The 25259-nt window shown below is 43.7% G+C and overlaps 1 protein-coding gene across 2 annotated transcripts in view; it reads right to left on the bottom strand.

The window, feature by feature from the left end:
• Nucleotides 1-24469, bottom strand: part of greb1l (GREB1 like retinoic acid receptor coactivator) — a 34961-nt gene extending 10492 nt beyond the window's left edge. Inside the window, exons 1-24 of one of the 2 annotated variants that reach the window (XM_086128743.1) lie at nucleotides 24313-24469; nucleotides 19460-19564; nucleotides 17529-17688; nucleotides 17275-17454; nucleotides 16837-17013; nucleotides 16514-16690; nucleotides 16320-16442; nucleotides 14460-14582; nucleotides 12434-12571; nucleotides 12145-12270; nucleotides 11681-11800; nucleotides 10920-11108; nucleotides 10070-10369; nucleotides 9247-9375; nucleotides 8378-8512; nucleotides 7947-8141; nucleotides 7690-7867; nucleotides 6896-7085; nucleotides 4954-5087; nucleotides 3497-3839; nucleotides 3244-3359; nucleotides 1443-2214; nucleotides 337-454; nucleotides 127-273 (exon numbers count right to left, since the gene is read on the bottom strand). In XM_086128743.1, coding sequence (XP_085984869.1) covers nucleotides 127-273; nucleotides 337-454; nucleotides 1443-2214; nucleotides 3244-3359; nucleotides 3497-3839; nucleotides 4954-5087; nucleotides 6896-7085; nucleotides 7690-7867; nucleotides 7947-8141; nucleotides 8378-8512; nucleotides 9247-9375; nucleotides 10070-10369; nucleotides 10920-11108; nucleotides 11681-11800; nucleotides 12145-12270; nucleotides 12434-12571; nucleotides 14460-14582; nucleotides 16320-16442; nucleotides 16514-16690; nucleotides 16837-17013; nucleotides 17275-17454; nucleotides 17529-17685 — 4267 coding nt within the window. In that variant the 5' untranslated portion in view covers nucleotides 17686-17688; nucleotides 19460-19564; nucleotides 24313-24469. Of the gene's footprint in view, nucleotides 1-126; nucleotides 274-336; nucleotides 455-1442; nucleotides 2215-3243; nucleotides 3360-3496; nucleotides 3840-4953; nucleotides 5088-6895; nucleotides 7086-7689; nucleotides 7868-7946; nucleotides 8145-8377; nucleotides 8513-9246; nucleotides 9376-10069; nucleotides 10370-10919; nucleotides 11109-11680; nucleotides 11801-12144; nucleotides 12271-12433; nucleotides 12572-14459; nucleotides 14583-16319; nucleotides 16443-16513; nucleotides 16691-16836; nucleotides 17014-17274; nucleotides 17455-17528; nucleotides 17689-19459; nucleotides 19565-24312 lie in introns of both variants that reach the window. The other variant, XM_086128742.1, reaches the window with a different exon arrangement.
• Between the last annotated feature and the right edge of the window lie 790 nt (nucleotides 24470-25259).

The following is a 25259-nucleotide window of genomic DNA, read 5'->3' on the forward strand; positions in this document are numbered from 1 at the left end:
AGCCCATGCCAGTCAAGTACCAAATGTTATGTGAGGTAAATTACTTTCCGCCTGGAAATACCCCCTGCATCTATTGTTGACAAACATTGTGAAAACTAATGTCCATTCAGCCATAGTTGTGCTCACCTCTGGAGCACTTTGGCTTCTTGTCGCAGTGTACGGGGCTGGCCTTCCTGAACTTGGAATCTCGGGGGTTGGGGTCAAAGGGAAGCTTGTGCATGTCCTCGACGTCTGGCCACTGGGCGTTCGCGGGCATCACCACCTCTGATGTCTCTGTAGCGTAAAACTCCTGATTATAGCTGACAGCCTAACGTCCAAGTGTCAATCCTCTGTTACCTTCAACTGCCTCTTCCTCGTCCGATTCCTCCTCATCGAACACGTCAACCTCCAACAGTCTGATGAGCATTCGGAAGAGGATGCGAAGGAACTGGAGGTAGGCTCCCGTTTTCCCCACCTGGCAAAAAGGGGTGAGCGGAACTTTCATCGGTTGACAGGCCACACATAACTGCCCACGATATCAGGTACAAGAGCTGCATCCAAAAAAGTCTGCCTCCGCAAAGTTTCATACCTCTTTTATTGTGTTTTTCCTCAGCTTCTTCAGAATGGAACGTTAAGCGACACAGGAAGGCGTCTGATTGCCCAGTACAGTGGGAGCAATAATAGTTCATTAACTATCCATTACATGAACAAATGAGGGCAACCCTATGGGAGATGGTCAGCACAACTGTCCTACAGTTTTGAGCTTCTGGGTCGTGCTCTCGGCTCAGGCATGCATGGGTTTGCTCCAGGTACCATGGCACATATACAGTACAGTATACGTGTGTGTGTGTGTGTAAGTGTAAAAAAATCATATTTATGAATTAAGGGTTAGGTTCAGCAAACAGGTGGAATTATTTTCTGATATTGTACAAGCTTTTGTCGGTCAAACTTCATCAAAAAATGAAAATATCTCAAAAATATAATGTGCTTGGAAAAAAATACTTTTGAAATCAGCATAAAAAGTTTAGGCACACTTAAAGTGATTGCTGATTAAAATTTGCATCGTTTATTTGTGATGTGATTTTTAAAATATAATAATAATTTCATAATGTCGGCAAGAAATTTTGTTCAAAGTCAGCTGTGACAGGCCACTTCACAGCTTTGACCAGACTGAGGATAAGTGCTCAAGAATGCATCAAATCGAATGCGAACTCAGAAGTCTTAGAAGAGCGTTACACTCAAATTTAAATACAGTACTGTTGTCCAAATTAAAAAGTTGGTTAATGGTGTTTAAAAAGGCAAAACAAATTACAATCCGTACACTTAAATATATTCATTTGGCAAAAATCATGACACAGAAAGAGCAATACTGTATCCTAAGTGGGCCACAAAATATTGTTTGACATGTGTGCCCTATTGGGTCAAAATTGGAACAACCAAAGGGAGTGTGTTCAACTTCCTACCTGTGGCGGTCCGCTGAGCAGGAGGCGTCGAGGGTGCGGCGTGGACGGTGCCTCGTAGTCAGCGTGGTGCTGCTTGGCGACGGTCCACTGGCGATAGTAGGCGCTCTGCTCCTGGCCGTGCAGGCCTGAGGTGACGGGGGGCCTCAGCGGGCTGCTCCAGGCCACGTCGGCGTGGGGCAACAGCGAGAAGGAGCTGAGCTGGCCTCCCGAGTCGGCAGACAGCAGATTGTACGCCGGCCGCGACATGATAACGGTACGCGGCGACACGCGCAACGGCTTGGATTGGCGACCGCACTGCGTGGACTGGCTGGGACGCTGCGTAGACGAGGAGGAGGGCGACGGCGAGGAAGATGAGGAGCTGGAGTAGAGCGACGGAGGGGCCTTGGAGGCTTTGGGAGGGTTGGATGGGAGCTGGATTCCCAGGGAGTCGCACTCCTGCTTGAGGCCCGACGTGTCCACACCCTCCGGCGCGCAGGCTGGAGGTTTGAGGGCGGCCTCCGCGTTGTCGGATGAACTGACCCCGTTCTCCACCAACGAGCCCGAGGTTCTGGTGGCCGCACTGCCATTGCTCTGAGGCCGCTCCAGCTCCTCTCCGTCGTTCACGACAGCGACAATCTTCTCCCCGTCTGACTCCCGAGAGCCAGCTACTTTGGTCGGTTCCTGGACCACGCCCACGGACACGTAGGTGCAGGCCAGGCCTACCTCCTGCTCCAGGGCCGTACGCGTCAGGTAGCTGGAGTCAATCAGACGCAGATCGCTGTATTTCAGAGACCTAGAGAGGAAGAAGGGGAAGATTGTAGTTTAAACTGATATCGTTTGGGGCCACAAACAATATTTTGTGGCCCACTTAGGATACAATTCAAAAAAAGTATGTGCATACGTTTACACATTGATGCGGCCGAGACTCTCTTTACCTTTCACTTACAACCCAGGCTACACTTAGCTCCTCCCCAACATTCAAAGCTTGTCAATCGGTCGAGATGGATCAATTCAACATTCTTCCTTGACACCAATTACCGTGTTATCCGCACTATAAGGCGCACCTTCAATGAATGGCCTTTTTAAAAACCGTGTTTCATATATAGGGCGCAATGCATTATAAGGCGCATAGAATAGAAGCTACAATAGTGGTTGCAGTTGCATTATGCATCCAGTAGATGGAGCTACGCTAAAGGAATACAATACAATACAGCTTTATTTATATAGCACTTTCACAACTGCTGCAGCTGTAACAATGCACTTTATTTAACATTTAAAATACAGATACTACGTCCAAGAAATCAGAATATTGATCCATATATAGGGTGCATCGGATTATAAGGCGCGCTGTTGGTTTTTGAGAAAATTGAATGCTTTTAGATGCGCTTTATAGTGCGGAAAATACGGTATTCTTTGGACAAGGTTTTGCTCCTTTCTAGTCACTTTCAGAAAAGAGAACACAACATGAGTGGAGTAAGTTCCACAGGGGAAATCATTATGGGATGCTCATGTTAAGAATGATTTTTGCCATGATGATCTGCTCGGAAAAAGGTCGGGCCCGGGATTTTCCATATTTTTTTGTCTTTTTTTTTGGTACCTCTGCTTGCCCGCCGAGAGCTTAGTTGATCAAACATGAAAGAACAAACAGTACAAAACGTTTTACAACTCCCTGGGGCTTGTACATTTCAGAATTTGACAGATGTTTTGGGGAGAAATATACTTAAAATAGCACAAAACTTCAGTGTTGGAAGCGCCGTCATGAGATCCCGCAAAACTTCATCGAATTGTAATGTATGTAGAAAAGGTAACAATATCAAATTGCCTAGGGAAGGTCTCTCCAAGGGGGTCTTTCCCCGTGAGAATGACGATGCAAGGTAGACCCTCCAGATCCTCGTAGGTGAGGGGCACCCAGTCTTCGTTCTCACATCCACGCCAGGCCTGCAACAAAACACAATTGACAGCTAGGATTTTGACTTCCAGTTCGTGGTGGCCGTGCGGACCTGGTTTGGGATGGACACAGTTGAAAGCAGATTGCAATTTCCTTGGTGGAGGTAAAGATGAGAAGCGCATCTCACCCGCAGGCGACAAGTGAAGTTCCTGTGCAGAATAATCTCCGAGGCGGGGCTCCCCAGCAGCACGGCGAAGCACAGCTGGAGGCCCAGCTTGTCGCGCACGTCCTCCAGCCGCTCCTGCGCCAACATGGCCAGCTGTAGCGAAGGCACGCGCACCAGCAGCATGTGTCCGCGGCCTTGCGAGCCCTCCCGGCCGGGCGCGTTGATTAGGTCTTCCACCATGGCCAGGGTCTCGGGCGTGATGTGGTCTCTCAGCGACGGCGAAGAGGTCAGCGCCATCATGGCCTCCGTGTACTGCTGGATGAGCAGGTAGCTGCGGATCACCATGCTGTGCAGGTGGGGGTGTCTGTCGCCACAAAACAATCTTTATTAGCACATCAGGTTGTACTTCAAGCAACAGTTCTCAAACTGTCCGCAAGCTGTAGCTTGGGGTCAGCAAAATCATTTGCAATGCACTGTTTCCCCTCTAAATCACAAACTTTTAAGCATTTATGTTTGTGTATGTACATATGAACACTTCTCTGTTTAGTAAGACATTTACAAATATTTATTAAAAATCTCTCACTCTCTCTCTCTAAATCTCAATCTAAAAACATTGTGGGGTGGCCCGGGAGTCGACTAGTTCGCGCGTCGGCGTCACAGTGCAGAGGCGCAGGATTCGATTCTGGCTCCGGCCTTCCTGTGTGGAGTTTGCATGTTCTCAGCATGGGTTTTCTCCGGGTGCTCTGGTTTCCTCCCACATTCCAAAAACATGCGTGGCAGCTTAATGGAATACTCTAAATTGACCCGAGGTGTGAGTGTAGCGTGGATGGTTGTTCATCTTTGTGTGCCCTGCGATTGGCTGGCAACCAGTTGAGGGTGTACCCCGCCTATTCCCCGAAAACAGCTGGGATAGGCTCCAGCATGCCCCGTGACCCTTGTGCGGATAAGCAGGTCAGAAGATGGATGGATGGGTGGATAAAAATATTCTTGCAAGCCTGAATTTAGAGTCGTGCAACTTTGTTGTAGTACCACAACACGTCTTGCAGCACGGAGGTCTCCTGGAAGCGATATAGCGTAATCAAAAGCAAGAGGAAGAGGCATAGAAGGTCCTCCATTCATGTAGGCTGCAGTAACGGTCATTCCCACAGAGCACAGAATGTGAGAAGGCATACACTGATGCCGAGGACAAGTACCGATACTTGATCATGCATCTCATGAAGTCTTCCAGTAGCGATGAAAATGTCTTTGCAAATACTCTTCAAACACACACACACACACATTTAATGTGATAGAATTTGGTTAAGTTCTTTTCTATTAATCAGGTCATGAATAGGTAGGCTGAAATTTTAAGAAAAAAAAAATTCCCACGGGATTTAGAAATGCATGTTGTCATTTGTTTAGGATGACCAGAGAGTCAAATTTTGGGAGCCAAAACTTAGGAGGACCCCTAATTGAAGTTATTTCGAAAGCTGTTGGACCTGTGCAGAAGTGTGTGGACCATTTTCTCAAAGGCATCGTCACAGCGCAGAATAGGGCTGGCCACGCCCCACTGCAAGGACCTGCTGTAGTCACCGAGGCCAAAGTAGGCCAACTCGCCAGGAGAGAGCGACCCCTGTTGGTAGATAAAACACACAACATAACCTCTCAGCCCCTTCCACACCGGCCCTTTAAAGATAGATACACACATGCTAATCCTTTGGCCTCCTTGAAGCATTTTTTCCCCCTTTCCCATCAAAGTCAGAAAAAGGCTCAATAGTTAGATATGTCTTCAAAATGGAGGTTCTCAAACAGGAGGTCCTGGACCCCATGGGTCCACAGACCTAGCATGGGGTCCACAATTGCAATTTGTGAGTGTGTGTGTGTGTGTGTGTGTGTGTGTGTGGCGGGGGTTGGGGGTTGTCACACACATATACAGAATCTGGGTTGGAAGTTGGTCTCCAAGTGGCCACTTTACATCATCTGCAAGTGGAGATTCACAAGCAGTTCCTTATTAATGTAATTTACTCACGCCTATCTCTTGCATGGACTCCAAAGAGCGAGTCTGTTATACTTCTGCCATGTAGACCACACGTCTCACCTGCACTGAATTTAACACTGAGAGGGAATGAGAGGAACCACTTTGAGTGGCTGGGAATCAAGTCGACTGGATTCACTCCCACAACGGCACTAACTGTGCCTATCTACGCAAATACCAAAACGATTAACAGACTGCAATTTACGCTAAACTTGCCATGCACTAAAAAAAAAGTCCAATCCCATAATTTTGAAACTTTTTTTCCTCTAAAAATAGGATTTTCTTTTCTTAAAATGGCGACTTCTGTCCTCCAAAGCAGCGGCCCCCAACCTTTTTTGCCCCACGGACTGGTTTAATGTCCAACAATATTTTCAGGGACCGGCCTGAATCTGGTGTGATGGATAAATACAACAAAATAATATGATATGAACTGCATGAAAATGGTGGTATTTTCTAAACATAATAATAAACACGAATCCTGACACAGGGAACGTCCTATCTGGCCGCAACAGTCTCTGCTCGCTATGATACATGCCTTCAAAATAAGATACACCGCAAATACAAAGTGCATAAAAACTACGACTCACCATCGCCACATATTACACAGAGTGTGCTTGGTGCGTGGGAATTTCCCGTTGAGATAAATCCGAATTTTAAGTAGGACTCCTGATACTGTCTATTAAATGTAGCCTTCTTTTTCTTGAAAGTCACAGGCTCCTCTTCTGTCTCCTGGCTAGGCCTTTTCCCCTTCCCAATGAAACTTTCCAGAGACGTTTGTTTTTTACTCATTTTGCTAGCTCCTGGGTTTCATTTTAGCGGTAACCTATCACGTGACCGAGAAGTGCGCCTTGACCTGCGTCAAGAGTGCCACACTAGTGTAGACGGATGTAACAGAGAATCCAATAATTTTTCAAAATAAAACATATTTCAGATTCGAAAATTAAAAAAACGGAAGTAATACAAATTCTTTATTCTCTCTCCCAGTTCTAAATGACCTACGGCCTGGGAGTTGGGGACTGCTGCTCCAAAATACTAAATTTATTAATTCCTGTGATATTTAGGAGGTCACATGCCATTTATGATTAATTGTCGTTAGGATTATGAAGGCGTCCTGGGAGAAAAAAAAAATCCCGCTTGGAAGTGTTCCCTGGACCCAAAATGTTTGAGAACTCTATCGAGGCTTGAAAAATCAGCCGTTTGCATCCAAATTAGGAACATTTGGACCTGGCAGACTTGTGTTCAGCATGTCTGCCTCACAGTCAGGAGGTCTCATGTACAGGGATAAAATGCCCACTAGGAGGCGCGGTTGACTACCACAGAGCTGCAGTTGGCATCCACCCATGTAATCCTAATCCATCAAGAAAGAAACGAGTTTTTTTTTTTTTTTTTTTTTTGCAGACACTCACCAGGCTTTCATTGGAGGGCCAGTGCACCTCATTGTGCATGCTGATGCGGGACTGGTGCGTCTGCAGCGTGTACGGGAAGCAGCTGACCTGCAGCACCAGCAGGTTGACCGCATCCAGGACCTCCTGGCAGTTAACCACCCGGTCAGCCAGACCCTGCAGCTCTCCATGGCATACAGAGCCTGACAGAGCACTGGTTCAGTGGGAAGAAGAAAGTCCGATGATTTTTAGCATCTTTTGGGTCAAAATGAATGATACACAATTACAACACATCCCACATGATATCCTCTTGATTTTCCCATCTAGTTTTAGCATCATCCAGCTAAATTACAAATTAGTAAACCAACAAGCTAATTTCCTAGCTAATGAGCAGGATGATTGTATATTTAGACAAACTTCTTAAAAACGTCAGTCGTCATGGAGAAAATTGTACTTGGCCGAATTTAGAACAAAAACTTGAAAATTTGTGTTTGTTTGATAGTAGCAGCCTACTTCCTGACCAATTCTTACTTTATGAATGAATCTCTGTCTGCATACGTTCCTAATGCTTGCTACTTGAAACCATGATCTGATCCACTTTATCCTCATGAGGTATGCATACAGTGCCCGCCCTTGATGCATTTGCAATGATGTTCTCATGTGCACCTGGAGAGGAGTCTAAAATACAACTTCAAGTGACCTGGCCCACATATATGCAAACTTCAAGGTTCTCCCTCCTCCTCCTTTTGTTTTCATCAAAAAACAGACCAAGGCCAGAGAGTCAGTCAAAATAATTTCTCAAAAATTGTGTCTGGTACCTGGTGAGGTCAACATGAGAGTTGTCGTGGATTAGGACAAACAGCGTGTATGGGTTCTGTTTGACTTTCCTCATAAAGGCCTCCATCTTGGCGTGCACATCGGTATCCAGTCGCACTACGTACTTGTCGCACTTCTGGGGTGGGCACGACTCTTCCATCCCCAAGTCTAACAAGACGCCTACGGGGGAAAAAAATGAATGCATCGTTTTCTGCAAGATGATTTTCATGTACTGTATTTTATATATTTTTGGACATACCTGATTGTCGGATGCGCTGTGCCGTCTGGTTGACCAGGATGTAAGAAGGCGGTACCAGAACCAGAAAGTCCACTTTGCAGAAGCGGCCCAAGTCCAGGTTCTGGCTGCCCGAGTCGGCGATGGAGCAGACCTGCGAGAGGAGGCGGCGCGCCACACTCAACTGCGTCGGAAAGATCTGGAAGATCTTGCTGAGCACTTCTGACCCAAAGAAACAAGAACAATTCTGACATTATGTGGAGTGGGCATCTTTCAACAATGATTAGCGCTCTAGGAGTGTCTCGCTCTCTCGCTCCTTCTCTCTTTCTACACATGTATGTATATTTGTATTTGTAGAGCTCTTAGCCAACTGAATGATGCAATTGTTGTCTCCTGTCAAGTCAAATACTGACGCAAACATTGTTGCGTTTTTTTCGGTGTGGTTCGAGAGTCACCTCTGTCCGAAGGTGGTGACATGCTGGCGGCCTCCTGCGAGTGGATGTGGTCAGTGACATCGCCCTGGAAGGGCTGGATGACCTGGCCCTTCCGTCGCCGCTGATACCGCACCAGCTGCTTGTCCAGATTGTCCCCTGCCACCACAAGCCGTTGGCATGGAAACACACGAGCGCGCACGCACACACAAACAAGCATGGGAACATGAGCAACTGCCAAACGGCATACAGCGGTGCTCATGTATAATGATGCAGAGTTGAGTCACAAACCATTTGAAGAAACATTTTACTTATTTTACTATTACCCATGGTAAATTAGTTAGTTAGTCAGTTAGGAGCTAACTAGCTAGCTGCATGTAAAAAAAACTGTTTTTTTTATGATATTCTGCAAATATTCTTCCACTTATTGTGACGATCCATCAATGAATTATGTCATGAAATTGACAAAATCCCAACTCCCCTATTTTTTTCACAGAGGAATATTGAAAACATAATAATAAAATAAGAAGAAAAAGAAAAAAAACATTGACAATAAATCTCTGTCAATTGTAACATGACTTTTATCTCAGTAAGATTTCATCAGATCATTAGTTAGCATTTCCTTACATTTTGCCTTCACCTTAAACTGTTTAAGTGACTGTTCACTCATTCATTTAATATGATCAGATGCTATGAGTATTTCCTCACGTTTTGTTCTAATGTTTACTTTCCTCTGTTATCGTTCATGGATTCATTTTGGAGACAGATGCAAATATTTCAGGTCATTCTTTTGTAACATGTTGTGCTTGAGAATGATATTAGCAAAAAAAAAAAAAAAAGTACAGAACTTGTCCATGCTCTTTCAAGCTACATTTGGTCAAATCAACGCTTACCTAGAGAGGTGGTTTTGAAGTGGGACACCAACACGCTGACTTTGCCAGTGATGAGTTCGTAGCTGATCTCCTTCAGGAACTCGTTGGTGGTCAGCATGCCCTCCGCTAAAGCCCGTGCTTGGAACTTTCCTGTGGCGAATACATTGCGCTCTTAGTTGTGAGCCATGTCAATCTCATCTGCTCAGTCCCCTCAGAATCAGCTTTGCTGGCCGATGTAACTGAAACATTCGCAAGGGGACTGCTCCCTTTTCATATTTGCCTCACGAGTTGGCCCCAATGACATCAGCATTTTTTCTGATCCCTGAATGGTTGGTCAGAGCACGTTTGACCAGCCAAACGTGTCGCAAACTGCACATAATATTTGGTGAGTATGATGTATTTAATTTTGGACATTTCTCAAGTGTTTTAGAATCTACTGTATATGCGGCACAATTATATGCTGTTATACAATGTTGCCCCGCTATTCATGGTTGAAAGGAACCTGCCACATACAGCAAAAATAAGCGAGTAATTCACTCTCACGCAAAAAGGCTTGTAAGATGGTGGCAAAGCATTTTTTTTCTCTTGAAAGATGCTACGACCTGACGAAATGAAGCGCCTCCCGTCACCTCAACATTGTTCGCAGAATTTGTGAATAGGCACATTTGCGAACCATGATGATGCTGGGCTTGACTGTGATGCTTTTTTTGTGTCATATTGATGGGAGTGTGATATGATAGTGCTGGTATTAAGAGGTGCAGCCCACACTGTGGCCTGGTACCAAATGTATGGCCCGCCACTATTTGATGCAGAGTGTGAGATGCTCATAATGTTGTAAAAATACCTAAAACCATCACGCAGAACTCGTTGCCACTCATCTTGGAGGAGTATATGATGACCACGTAGGTGGGAAGAGACTGCTGGAGGTGGGGACCCTCGCTGAGGGAGCGCAGAGACTCACAAATACCCTCGCCCAGTGAATTATGGGTTAACACCACTTGGACGGCGCCCCCGGAAACGCTGGCCTCCAAGCGAGCCAGCCAAGGCAGCTGCGACGGGGAGATGGCGGGACCACCGGGACAGCAGAGCATGGCTTTCAGGACAATCTGCTCCAGCTCCTCCCGAAGGGGGATTTGCTCTGGACCTGCACAACCGGCATGTACACCAGCTGTTAGTGTATTTGTTTATCTGGAGTCATGTTTCTGTTCATCGCTTAAGGGTCATTTGATCTTGTGACCCTTACAGCTTGTTCATAGCCACTTTTAAAGACGTAGTGCTCTTTTTCTATCAACGCCATACATCCTGTGTGGTGCGCAGCGGAACAGAGGCGGGTTAGACCCGGGAGTTGCTCATTCCTCAGACAAGTGCAAGCCCACGGACCAGAGTGAGGGAGGTCTGTGCCACGGTGGGAATGTTCACAGCCAGTCATGCGCAATAAAAATGGCTCCTCTCATTCACTTTAAATGCTGTGCGCCTGTCGCGCACAGACCGTCTCGACATGGCGGACAGATGACAACCGGATTTTAACATGGGCACATGGGGGTCCAAACCAGAAACCAGAGTACCTGGAGAAAACTCATGCAGGCACGAGGAGGAAGGCCGGAACCAGAATCGAACCCCGCACCTCTGCACTGTGAGGTGGATGTGCTAACCAGTCACGTTGTTGTTGTTGTTGCATGGATTTCACAGCTTACCTAGACGTGCCAAGTACTGTAATGTGAGCAGAATCAAGGTCTCCACGCTGAGCTGCTGGCAGTTGCTGCTAAGGCCAAGGGTCTCCAAAGTCTTCTCACTCAGCTGGACGTTCTTGTAGCAACCCACCAGCAGGGGGCTCACCACCACTTCCCCCACATTGCCGTAGAAATAAGGTAAGGAGCCATGCCCTGGATGGACAACAATATAGAGTAACAATCAATCAAAGAGGGGAGGAAATCTGTTCAATTGAAATTACATTCCTGCATTGTATAAAGTCATTTTTTGATGAAGGACCCTGAAATGCTAACAAAGATCAATCCCGCAGCTTTTCTTTATTAACCTCTTCAAATTTGAACCAGTGGAAGAAATTCCTCCACATTTTGGTGCAGGTGCTGTTTATCTTACAAACAATTTGGACAATATCCTTAACAACGCAGCGGGTAATTCAGGCAAATACAGGAGGTGTGTATATACAGTATATACATATACAAGTGTATAACGTGATGCTGTTTGGCCTTGGTGGAGGTCAGAGGCCTTATTACTGTTTAGGCGAGCAAGATCGACCTTCACCACCTAATTTTACAGCCTTTATCCACTGCGGCCTCTACTGTGAAAGGACGAAAACCAAGCCACAGCTGTGTGAACGAGACATGCTGACAAACAACAGACATGGCGGAGAGTGGGTGTCTTCTATTCATTCCAGAAGCAGTTTGCTGGATTTTATTTGTAGTAGAGAGGACAAAGAAGAGGAGTCTGGTACCAATGAGAATGACAGGGCGAACCCCTGCACAGTTGAGTAGGTTGTCTGGGATGATGACAGGCTGAGGCAGGATGACGCCCGGCCCCGGGGGCTGAGGAGAAGCCCCGCCTAAAACAGAACCTGAATAGTAAACAGGGTAATGAAAACACAGGGATTAGCTAATATTCTCTTCAGGTCAAAGACATTTTGGCAAGCAAGTTACATTTAATCAGAGCAGAATCACATGGGAGAATTTTTGTTTTTTTTTCCCAGTACTTCTATCTCCATGGAGATAAGAGGGTGACTCCTCCCTAAACGACCTCAGAAGGTCAATAATGTTGTTTTGTCATCCTCAAAGCAGATTTGGAGAGATTATTAGAAAAAAGCCTCTGTAAACATGTCCGCTAAGGCAGACAACAGACTTTGAGTCAGATTCATGGGTCTTAGTGCAAAGCCACCGCCCCCCGATAATATTCCAAACTGACCTGCTGGGCAGACGGCGGGTCGGATGGCCGGCACGGGGACGGCCATGGGCGTAACCGGAACGTTTGAAGTGGGATGCCAGCTCCGATGGCGCTTCTTGGGAGGGCCAGAGTTCATGGCGGATGACACTGAGAGACACGCACACGCACACGCACACGCACACGCACACACACACATACACACACACACACACACACGCACACACACAAACCCCCCCCCCCCCAACAAAACGCCATCAAAATTGTCGCATGTTGAACGTGGAACACAAGCGACAGAGGAAGGAAGTCCTACCTGGACTGTCTCCCAAGTCGGCGGCTCGATATGCTTGGCCCTGAGCTCCTAAGGTGACCTGGGACGGGCTGAGTAAGGCGGGACGCCCGTCCACGGCCAGGCCATTTGTCGGCCCGTTTACCCTCAGCGCAGTGGGAACTGGAAAATTGCGAGGAATATGTTCTTAATACAGCATACCATACTTTGATGGCCCCAAACCAGCACAATAAAATGAGATCCAATACATCTGCCCTTTTCTTTACGTCACTGGTGTCAAACTCAAGGCCCGGGGCCAGATCCGATCATTTTATGTGGCCTCCAGAAAGAAAATCATGTGTCAACTTGCTCCTTGCTAAAGAAATGTACCGAAATGTCAAATTGTCATGTGTAATAAATGACGTTTAGATTTTGCAATAATTTACAAGTAATAATGTGATAATAAGATTAAACATCATAACGGCCCTCCGAGGGAAGACGCAACTCAAAAGTGGTCAAAGTGACAAAAGTGAGTTTGACACCCCAGGTTTACATCATAAAGAAGCACAGTTGAACATGAATTGAACATTTCTCCATGAATTATGATTTTATTTGTTTTAAAAACAAAATAAAAAATAAACAATGTTTTTACAGGATATACATTTTATTGAAAATGTTTCATTTCACTTTTTTACAATTTGTTTACACTGACAGAAAATATTTCTTGACCATTTCCTTTTTGTCCCTTCAGAATTTAGTTAGTAGTTGTGTTGAGTGTAATTTGTCATTCATTCCAATGAGTTTTGACTATTGTTTACATTGCCAGAAAATATTGTTCAATATTTTTGTTGAACATTTCTGATGAAATGGTTCCCCTACCCCCACCTTCTTCAAGTCATTAATTTATTTTAAAGTTCATTTATAAATTTCCCGATTGTTGACCAGAGAGCATTTCTTTACCTTTAAACACTTCTCAGTGAGTAACAATTTAGATTTTTTTTTACAGGATTTTTTTTCCTCCCATGTTTCTTAATCTAGTTTAACTCAAGTAAATGCTTCATTCATTTCAATTTCAGTTGAATTAGTTTTAATTGCCAGAAAGCATTTATGAACATTTTAATTGGTCATTTTAACAATGAATAATAAATCTTTCCCCTGCCCAACAGGATTTTACCTCAGATTTTTTAAATTTACATTTTCATTAATTCCCAGACATTCAATCAATGTTATAAGATAAGATAAGATAAGATATCCTTTATTTGTCCCGCAATGGGGAAATTACAATCTATTATGTATTTTCATTTATTTTTTTGACATATTTCACACATTTGTAAAATCACTGTACTTTTTCATTCATTTGACATGTTTTTTTTTCATTTTTCTTTACATTTCCGGAAAGACTCATTTTCATTCAACCGAGCAATACACAAATCTTCATGACATCTTTCAGGCCCATACAGGAGGTTAGCATATAAAGGAGGTACATACTTGAAATTAACTGTATTTAATGGTTTGGCCTTGGCAGAGGTCTGTTCTTGACTGCGTGTCGCTGTAGTTAGTTATCATCAAGCACATTTTTTGTATTCGAGCTGTCATAATCGATCAGTGTGTGTATAGTAATTAAAGAGGCAGGCGCAACAAGCTAAAGCTGGTGGTCAATAATATGAAAATGAATGAATATTTAAAATGACCCCTCTGCGTTTCAATCCTTGAGCATCGATTACCAGTGAACCAAGAGGACCCGTTGTAATCTCATATTCACCGCATGCACAACAGACCAAAACATCGATGCCCTCCATCGCATTTTGCCTGTCAATAACACACAACCTTGTGAAGGGGGTGAATAATGGATAGCCAAACCGAACAAGTCATTACGGCTTCCCTTCCTTTGCTATTGATTGCCGCACATGTGTGTGTGTGTGTTAATCTCCATGGTCAGCCATGGCTCCATCTGCCTTCCGCATGAACCGAGAAAAAAAAAAACAGCAACCTGTAGCTCGGCAACCTTTGACAACCTAAATCTTTCTCGACTTTCTAGGAATGACGTGAGAGCACAATTGGCATTCTTCACCTATCGGAAGTGTCTTGTTTCCTGGTGTGGAGGCCAGAGGTTTGATGAAGCTGCACTCTCTGCTCAGGTCAGAACTGCCGAAAAAGACAGACGAGGCTGGTGTCATTCTGGTGGGTGGAGAATCTGGTGGGGAGGAGGGAAAGAAATTCAAGAAGAAAGCAGGGTTAATAAAGGAGGTGTCTGATTGGTCAATGAAAGAGTTGCATTTTTGCCAGAAATGCCAGAAAGCGTTTTTAATCATTTTTCATTGAATGATTTGATACGAATTTTTTTTCTTACAGTGAGGATTTTCCCACCCACTTTGTTACTGTAGTTTTTTTAAAGTTGCTTTTGAATTTTTTGAATTTGAGTTTTACATTGCCAGGGAATATTTTTTTAAATCATTAAAAAAAAATCCAGTGATTGAGATTTAAGTATGATGTTTAAGCACTTATACAATCCTTCTTAAAGTGTGAAATCCTGTAAATAAATAAATTAATAATAAATAAAATCATTCAGTGCTGAGAATTGTTCAATGACAATGTTTTCAAATGTTTTCTCAACTCAACTGCATTTATAAAGCACTTTAAAACAACCACTGCTGTACGCAAAGTGCTGCACATGTAGCAAATATCATATATACAACAATCAACAATAAATTACTAACGTAATTAATAATTTTCTAGCAATGTAAACAAAAATTATAATAATAAAAATTGGAATCGTAAATATTATAACATTTTGTAGCTCAAGTATCAGGAATGAAATTAAATGAGGAAATTTCTTGATGGATAATTGTTGAATATCAGGAAATGTGCCAAAAATTATACCTGTCTACAGTATCAATAAAGGAGTCAGAGTTGCGTTGTATCAGGAACCGTATTTTAAGCTAGTCCCCCACCATCACCCCCTCCCTCATACATTCCCTTGATTCACCGTCTTCATTGTTTATGTCTTGTGACCTGTTGTAACTGTCATATGCTTGTGAGTTTTTTTGCCTCACTCAAATTATCCTCAAAATGAGGGTAGTTCGAGCGTGGGTTTTTTTCTCCCTCTCTCCTTCCCTATGGTTTCTTTCTGACCTTCGGGTTGAGTGAACGCTGGCGCGTTTTGGCTGCCGCTGCTCAACCCGTATTGTTTTGTGTTTTTTGTTATTGTAAAGTGTCCTTGGGTGTCTTGAAAGGCGCTTATAAATAAAATGTATTATTATTATTATATTATTATTCAATGTATCCTGAGCCATATAGTAAGAATATTTGGTACCATAAAGATGAGGAACATATTTAGTACCTTGTTTAAAGGGAACCATATTTGGTATCTTAAACATCAGAAAACAAACAATACTTGAAACTTTAAGCATTAGGAAATGATCATATTTGATACTGAATGTATCAGGAACCATAGGTGGAATCCCAAGGATCTTAAACTATATGTGTTCCCTTGTATGTCATAAGATGTACGGTATGTATAAAAAATATTTGATACTTTAAAAAGGTACCATATTTGGTACCATGCTTATGGGGAACCATGCATGATCCTCGAAGAATCAGGAAAAGAACCATATTTTTTACCCTATGTATCAGGAACCATATTTGGTCTCCTGGGGATCATATTTCATACCATAAGTGTCAGAAAAGGAACTGTATATGGCACCGTATGTATGAGGAGTGGAACCAAATCTTGTACCATATGTATTGTGAAAGCAACCATGTGGTACCTTTGTGTCAGAATGGCAACCATATTTGGTACCTTTCATCAGTAATGGAAGGGAAGCATATTTGGGACCTTCAATATTGGGGTAGAAAATAAATTAATAAATTTTAAAAAATTATATATATATATATATATGACATGTCCAGTAAAGGCAACATTTTGGCTCACCTGAAAGGGAGAAAGGAGACGATCCGTTTCCACCAGTTCCTCCATTTTCTTTGCTGCTGACCGAAGACGACGAGCTGGGTTTGGATGTGGACGCCCCACTGGAGACAGGCCGCGTTTTAGAATCTGGAGAGAAGATGACAGGAGACGTTTGCGACATGGAAAAAAGGCCGCTGTCGGATTGTGGCGTTTGCTACCTTTCCAACAGATGAGGGGTCCTTTGCACAAAGCACCCTGAGAGTTCTTCACCAGGTAATACTTTAAGTGCTTCTGCTTCTTGGGCTGCGTGGATAGCTTCAGATTGATGTGGTTGGAGAACTCGGTGAAGTACCTGAAGCCCTTCTCGCCGCAGCCCACGCAGTTTCCAGAAAAACCTGCTTGCAATCCAGAGGAAATTGTTCCCACACTCAAAACAAGACGTCGGCAGTGTGAAGTCGGTGGTGGGACACACAAAATGGCTGCCAAGCTACACCAGTGAGATGATGCGACAGGCTGTCCAATCAGGGAACAACACACTGACCTAAAAGTGCATTTTTGCCATTGTCATCGGGCAAAAAGCGGCGGTCCACGGCGCACACCAGGATGTGATCGGCCACGCTGGGGGACTTGGCGCCAACCAGCTCGAAGCCCGTGGGGACATCAATGGACTCTGTCGCCATGGAGACCAGGCGCAGGTCCTTGCCGGCTTGGCAGAATCCTATGAGTGGAATGTTATTTTGGTAATTATTCTTACTTTAGTCACGGAAATAAACAGCTGTGCATGATGTCTTGACTTACAAAGCCCTTCGATTGAAACTATATTTGCTCGTTTTAGATGCAACCTTGCATGTTAGTCGTCATAAAGCATTTTGTTCCTGAAGTATCACTGTATTAGTGATCAAGGGCCCATTTGTTTCCAAAATAGCCGAGTTAAATAGAGTTAGAAAGAGTGATCTTCTTTGTGGGTGTGGGTTATAACCTTCCATGGTGCAGCAGCCCTCTGGCACAGGGGTCTGCATGTAGGGTAACGGGGGGCTGTTGCTGTCTGAGTCGTCTTCTTCCTCCAGCTCCTGGGCATCATTGGACGAGTGGCTGTGGGTCAGGAGCTCCTGGCCGGGCAGCTCACCGCCGTGGAGCTCCACTTTGGGTTTGATATCCGCTAAAGGATTATCATCATTATATCAGATTACGCCTGCTCATGTCTGCCTGTGAGAGAGTACGCCGTTGACTGACCATCCATGTTGGCAGGATAGGGCTCGGGCTTAAGGTAGAGCTGCGTGAAGATGGGCTGCGGGTCTCCGCTGTTGGAGCGCAGCGACGCCTCGATGGAATTGTGAAGAGCTTCTTCGAAGCGAGCAGATTTCAGCTGCCCGGCATAGGAATTCCCCATGATCTGGCCGAAGGACAACATTGGGTGAACCAATCACACGGAAACACTGTAAATTTATCATTTGTGGAAAGTGAATGGAATGAGGTTCCCCATGGTTGGCGTATATCTGCATCGATTGTTAAATATTGCAAAACTGTGTAGCGCTAGAACACAGATTTGTGTCAAGTGAATCGAGTGAGGTTGCTTATGTTGTGCAAGTCAGCACAGCAATGCATTTATAAGTGAATGAGTTTGCTGTGGCTAGCAAATATAGCAAGTCAACATGTCTACCAGTACAGTTTTCATCGGAAATACTTAATATAGATGCAAGACTGAGCTGTGTTTCAGTATTTACCTAAAAAAAAAAAAAAAAAAAAATTAAAAATTGGGCGGTCTTTGCAGCAACAGGCAGAGGGAGCAGATACTTCAAACCTGATCAGTAGCCTGCCAAAACTGAATGCAGACGACATCAAAACAGGAAGCGCGTGTTCTGTTGTGGTACCATTGACAATTTGTGCGAATGCTAAATCGTGCAGGAGCACTGTAAACTAGGAAATAACAAAATATTGTGATATAGCTACAATATAAAGTGGTGGAAAATGAATGGAGTGATCAGTAAAAGGTGGATAAGTGGAAATAGGTCATTGCTTCAAATTGTTTCATAAAAGCACTAACTGGTGTGATGGAGTGACGTTCTTGAGCCTGGCAAAGCTAGCGTGTCAATGCATAGACGTGGCTTACTGTGAAAATTTGCAAATCTGTTGAAAGCTAAAACACACCGGTGAATGGTGTGAGAATTCCGAGATTGTCAAAGTTGGCGCATGAATGGATCTATGTTGTTTATTGTCAACCTTGGAATTATGTATAGAGCAGAAAAGTGGAAAGTGAGTGGCATCACATTGACTATGTCAGTGAAGCTTGCACAGAAATCTCACGCCATCATTCATGTTTAATGCAACAGCAGTTTAACTTTCAACACAGAGCGGTGGGCAGGGAACGGAGTGAACTTCCTTCTCTTGCCAGACTTATCATGTCAATACATCGGCATTGGCCATTGTATACAGTGAGATACTGTTGAAAGCTACAACACATTTGTGGTAGGTAGATCGAGTGAGGTTCCCAATGTTGGCCAAGTTAGCACGCACCTGTGCGTTGTGCATCTATGCATTATTTATTGTAAAAACTAAAATATTGTCTAACAAAACCTGGCACAAAGCAAATGGAGTGGCCAAGTTAGCACGCCAATGTATCAATGTTGTTCAATGTAAACTCTTCGAATCAGTTGAGCGCAATTTGGACTGAGATTCATGACTAATGGCTGAGTCTGTCCATCGAGAAGTATGTGTTGTGCATGGGAATGATTGCACAGCATTGTACGTCGAAAGAAATATTTGCGCAAAGTGAAGGGAGTCATGTTCCAAATGTTAGCCAAATTAGCGCTTCATTCCATCTGCGTCATCCTTCTGTGAAATACTTGAGGGAGGGGAATAGTGTTAGGTGATCCCAGGCTTGTGAAGTTAGCGCAGCCTCTCAACTTTGTTAGGTTCAGTGTGTGTTTGGACATGGTGGATGGCCTTCACTGTTGTTACAGTTGCCTTGCGCAGCTGGATGCAAATAGCTTTGGCTCTGAGTCTCCTCCGGTCTCTGGCCCAGTCACCATTTTGCTTGAGTTACCCCGAGGCGTGCTTCTTAGGACAAGCTGTTGTGATGTCTTGTGATCTTTTAACAACGGACTCGCATTCATGGGCGGTGGAGGAAGGAGACGACGAAGAAGTCGTAGAAGGCGGCGACTCACGTGATCAGTGTTGGCAGGCGTGAAGCAACTTGTTCACCGCGGCTTCATGCTGGGTCGCCGCCGCTCAGCGCTTCAGTAAAGACATTTTATTCACAGCTCTGACACCTGAGGGAGGACCACACTGTGCATTAGCTGAGAAAAAAGTTGAATACTGACGTAAACATAAACTATGTTACACAGTTAGTAATTAACATCAGTGTGAGACAGACAAAGGACTAAGAATACAGTATATACCATTTTGAGTAGAATAAATAAATAAATAAACAAACAAATGAATGAATGAAATGGATAAATAAATAAATAAATAAATTAGGTCTGGGGTTTGATTCTGGCCTCGGCTTTCCTGTGTGGAGTTTGTATGTTTCTCACAGTGCCTGCGTGGGGTTTTCTCTGGGTACATTCCAAAAACATTCATGGTCGGTTGATTGAATGCTCTAAATTGTCAGTAGGTGTGATTGTGGGTGAAAGGATTGTCTGTGTGTGCCCTTCAACTGGTTAACAACCAGTTGAAGGTGTACCCCACCTACTGCCCGAAAACAGCTGGGATATGCTCCAGCATGCCTGCGACCCTCGTGAGGATAAGCAGCTCGGATCATGGATGCATGGATAAATGAATGAAGAAAATTTTTATTTTCTATGATTCCATTATCTAATATTTACATACACTTTATGGTCGCAATATTACAGCGCCATTAAAAATGAATTGCCCCCTTCTAAAGTTCTCCAAGTTTTTTTGCAGTTTCCCCGCATGATCATCAAACAAATGTAAATATAAGATAACCCAAGTCAACATAGAAAACAGTTTTTGAATGGTGAGTTGATTTATTAAAGGGGCAAAAAAGATATTCAAAGCGATATGACCCTGTGTGAAAAATTACTTGCCGCCTTATTAAGTCATGAATTTACCATTTTTAAATTCATTTTCACTGACCATGCCAAGCTTGACCTTTTCAATTAAGGAATCAACTCAGCCAAAAGGTCTCCAAAAGCTGCAACAAAATGTCATGATCCAATTCCAGAAGAGCTGAGAAATAAAGTAATTGACATCTCTCAGTCTGGAAAGGGCTACAATGTCATTCCAAAGGCTTTAGGACTCCAGCGAATGTGAGCCTTTATGCACACAATGAGAAAGCGTGGAACAGGGGTTGACCTGCCCAGGAGTGGCCAGCCCACAGAAATGACCCCAAGACCGCAACTACAGCTCATCAGGAGGCCACAAAGAAATCCTGGACAATGTCGAAAGCGTTCACAACTCAACAATGAGGAAGAGACTGGGAAAACATGACATTAATAGCAGAGTTCTGCCGCCAAAACCACTTCTGACCATAAAGGCTAACCTTACTTTTGCAAAAGACATTTGAATGATTCCAAAGACCTTTGGGAGAATATTCTATGGACTGGCAAATTGAGAGTTGAACTTTTTGGAACGAACTGTACATGCCTCATTACAGCAGGCATAAATGCAACATACTATTTCAAAAAAAACTAAATCATACAAAAAGTCAAACATGGTGGTGGTCGTGTGATGGTCTGGGACTGCTTTGCGGCTTCAGGACCTGGACAGCTTGCTATGATTGATGGAATCATAAATTCTGCGCTTTACCAGAAAGCCCAGAGGAAAAATGTTTAGCCTTAAGTTTGTGACCTCAAGCTGAAGCCCATTTGTCTTGAACAAAACAAAATGAAGGTTTTGGAGTGGCCATGTCAAAGTCCAGACTTGAATCTGATTGAAATGCTGTGGCCTAAAAGGCTGTTCATGCTAGAAAATCCCTAGAGCAAGGGTGGGCAATTCCAGTCCTGGATGGCCGCTGTCCTACATGTTTTCCATCTCTCCCTGTTGCAACACACCTCACTGAAATGATCAGATCATCATCAAGCTCTGCGGAAGCCTGATATTGAAACTGTTCATTTGAATCAGGTGTGTTGCAACAGGGAGAGAAGGAGGATGCACGCAGGATCGCGGGCCTCCACGACTGGAATTGCTTACCCCTGCCCTAGAGTGTTGCAGAATGGAAGCAATTGTGGAAGGAAAAGTGGGTCAACATACTGTATCTCCACAGAAATGTGAAAGACTCATTAGTAATTATAGAAAGCGCTTGATTTAGTTTGTTGCCGATGAGAGTGGCCCAACCAGATATTAGCTTTAGGGGGCTATCACTTTTTCATACAGGCCATGTACGATTTTTTTCCTCCCTTAATGACAAATTCCTTCATATAAAATGTGGTTGTCAGTGAAAACGTGTAGAAGCCTGTAACTCAAAGAGTTCAGCGACTTAAGAACTCTAAGTGCATAAATGAACTCTCTTTATTTAAACGTAAGCCACGCAATCGCATTATCAAAGAAAAAAAAAATGTTCCAACGAGATTGTTTTTCAGAAGCGTTCAGCCCTACTCTGCACCCATTAGAGATGATTTTCCATGCGGATTTTCATGATCATTGTTTTGGAATGGTGGTCCAGCAAGGAGAGAGAACACTTGCGAACACCTCGACCGTGATCGGAGAGTCGAAAGGAACTGCTGTGCGCTACCTCAGCCCGCCTCTGGGCTATTTCCACATGACGGGAATGTTTTAGTTTGCGTTGGCTGCACATAATCAACCTATGCTGCTACTTTGACCCCTTGCCGCAGTATTGTTTAACCACTCAGCCTGTGACATAACACAAAGCAAAGTCCCCCCAGTCCTCCTACACTGTCCCGATTGACCCCGTCATCACCAAAGCGGGGTCCAAGTCCTTCAAGTGTACACGTTTTGCACGGGAGCTTGTCTTTGTCAATGATTAGCTGGCTTTGATACAGCCAATCAAGTCAATGTGTCAGCCAGGAAGCTCCTCTGTGGTCACATTCTTCTCCTTCTTCTTATGTCCTCACTTGATCTTGTGTCTAACCAAGTGGCTGCAAGTTCAAGCTACGCCAGCGCAACGTACGTGCGGACCTGTTCAGACTGTTATCCGACAAGCCGCGTGGAGATAGCTCCAAAGAGATGACGGGGCCATAAAATCGGAACAAAAGCCCCCAAAAATCTTGCCCGAAGCGCCTAAAGACGTCCAGTTTTTCCAGTCATGACCCCAGGACGAACTGTACTTAGGAGCGCAGCAGGAATGCTGTGGCGTAAATGGGCCCACCGACCAAATAGTCTTCATTCCAGTTCAAGTCAGGACCACGATCCTTCCGCCGTAGAGTCGACTTTTCCTTTTCCTTTCAAACTGAACATTGTCCCTTTATTGAGTTTCATCAGGGTAACACTTGGTATCATGCACCTGTATGTTAAATGAAATGCAGGGAACTGTGTGTTCAATCTCTATTTAAAAGAATATTTTGATGTAAAACACATACTTATGTAATTCACTTATTTGTCTACTTATTATTTACGTATGAGTCATTCACCCAAAATAAAGTAAGCAAACATTTGATTCATTCATGCTGTTTGGTTCGAAAGCCACAGAAATAATCAATACTATTTTGAAATATTTACAAAATCAATTGTTAAGATATAACATACATTTGATTTTTTTTTTAATTCTTATAAGCCACTTTGCTTATTCATGGAAATAATGAATAAGTGAAAAAGACATAAATAATGAAAAATATATTGTATATGGTTTTAAACTCATACAAGTCGTAATAAATACAATAAACAAATAATGAAGTAAACATATTTAGATTTGAAAAGTTAGATTTTAAGATAATGATGATGATGATGATAACGACAACGATAATATTTTAGTGATAAGCCTGGTTTTAAGTTGATAGTCATCATAGTTATCATCTTCATCATCATCATTAAAAATTTTAAAAGATTTCAAAATGCATCTTAGCGACAGGCATAATTTTAAATCTCTGAAAAATAATAACATGCTCACAAATATTTTGCGAAACAGGACTCTGATATATGGTAAGTTCGGATTGAAATGAATGAGTGAGAATAAATAGAATCAAAAATTGTCTGCCGAAAATGAGATTTGTGATGAGCCTGGTTATAAAATAATTTAAATATTCATAAGAATATAGAATACAAACATTTTTTAATTTTGACAAAGGAAAACATTTTTTGATGAAAAAAATTAAATAATTTTATAAAAATAAAATAATTTATAATCCATAAAATGTTTGGCTGTTTTGAGCTGAGTTGCAAATGAATGAAAATATGTATCTGGATTTAAAAATATAAAATAAGAAACATATTTAGACTAAAACAGAATAATCGCTAACTTCATTTAAATTTGCACAACCAAGACTAAGAATTTCTTCAACTACAGGTTTCTCATCCTAAATGTATGAAATGCTATTGGAAGTTAGGTGAGATGGGAAATTGATTGAAGGGTTTTAAGACTGATGCATGTGTGACATAAAAAAAAAAATCTGCCATCGTTAACCTCAAGCTAATGTTTCAATACAAACACTTTGCATGAATGCTTTTCTTTTTGCACACACGCAGTCCTCTTTTTCTTTCTCCCTTATAATTGCATCAAACAGGAGCATGGAGGTTGCTCACTTAAGTTGAATTGCAGCCTGCTTTCCCATCCAAACCGGCACACTTTCCCATTTTTGATATGAACAAAATAAAGTAAGAAATAAAAAGGGGGAGCTTCACTGCACCGTTGGACTCTGCTCGTTGCAACATTGGCCCTGGATAAGACGTCACACGCATATTAAATAAAGCTGGATAAGCATCAGGAGTGTTCATTGTCATGCAGGAAAGAGGCTGCTGTTAACATCAGAAAAGCAGAGGGGGGGGGGGGGGGGGGATGGGAAGGTGGAGGGGGGAGAGAAAAAGGACTAACATCTCACCACGTCCTCTCGATGAGGCGCTAAAAGCCTCTCTCATTAGAGCTATTCACAATAGTTTGCTCTACCTTGCATGACTTTTTGAGGCTTCCGAAATCTCAACGTGTGCCGAAGAAATCCCCCAAAAACTGCTCCTCGGAAGTGTTAGTCCATTGGAAGTAAATCCTTGTGGAAAGTCCAGGCAGGCATGTGGAGGAGCTGTGTGTCGTCTCATGACACACACACAGTCAGTCAGTCAGGCAGGCAGTAGGAATCTTCCTTTCTCTCTCTCTCTCTCTCTCTCTCTCTCTTCTCTCTCTCTCTTGCATGCAAACAAACACAGATAGACCCCTCCCCCCACCCTACTCCCCCGAGGTGCCCTCCTCTGTCCTGCCTGTGCCATTTGCCAAGGAGGAGGAGGAGAATGCATTCATCTGATCTCCTGTGGTGACAGATGCTCTGCTAAGGCATTGAAGGGGGGGGGGGGTGTCTTAATGGAAATAAAGATGGTTAAAAGAGGGGAAGGATGGGGGGGGGGGGGTCCTTCACCTTCCTGTGGTCTGCCACGCGTGACCACCCAGCACGCTGGCGTAGGCCACTGTGTCAAGTTTGGTGAATTAAAGAGCGCGGCATTGGGAGTGGGGGGGGGGGGGGGGATTGACTTTGGATCGAAACACTTTAACATTTTATTTCGTGTGGGGGTGGGGTGGAGAGTCAGGGGTAGGTGCAGTTGAATCTGCCGGCAGGCCAGAATGTCAGGCAGAATTTTGTCACAGCGGCCAGGATTGACCCCCACGTCAAACATACAGGGGTTAGGATTTTGGAGGGGGCTGGGTGGGGTGTGGGAGGGGGGGGGGACTTTCACTCTACTGCTATAAATACCAGTGAGTCATCCTCTGCAAAATAAATACACAGAAACGAGCGACAGGCGGATGTTGATGGCAGAATGAGGGATTTGGTGCCGTTATCTCGCCATGTCCAGGAAATAGCCCTCACCAATGACATGCAGGTTTCACCCGCAAATACTGCTTGTTTC

This window comes from Hippocampus guttulatus, chromosome 14, assembly GCF_054856545.1.
Source record: "Hippocampus guttulatus isolate MCC_2025c chromosome 14, RoL_Hgut_1.0, whole genome shotgun sequence".
Lineage (NCBI taxonomy): Eukaryota > Metazoa > Chordata > Actinopteri > Syngnathiformes > Syngnathidae > Hippocampus > Hippocampus guttulatus.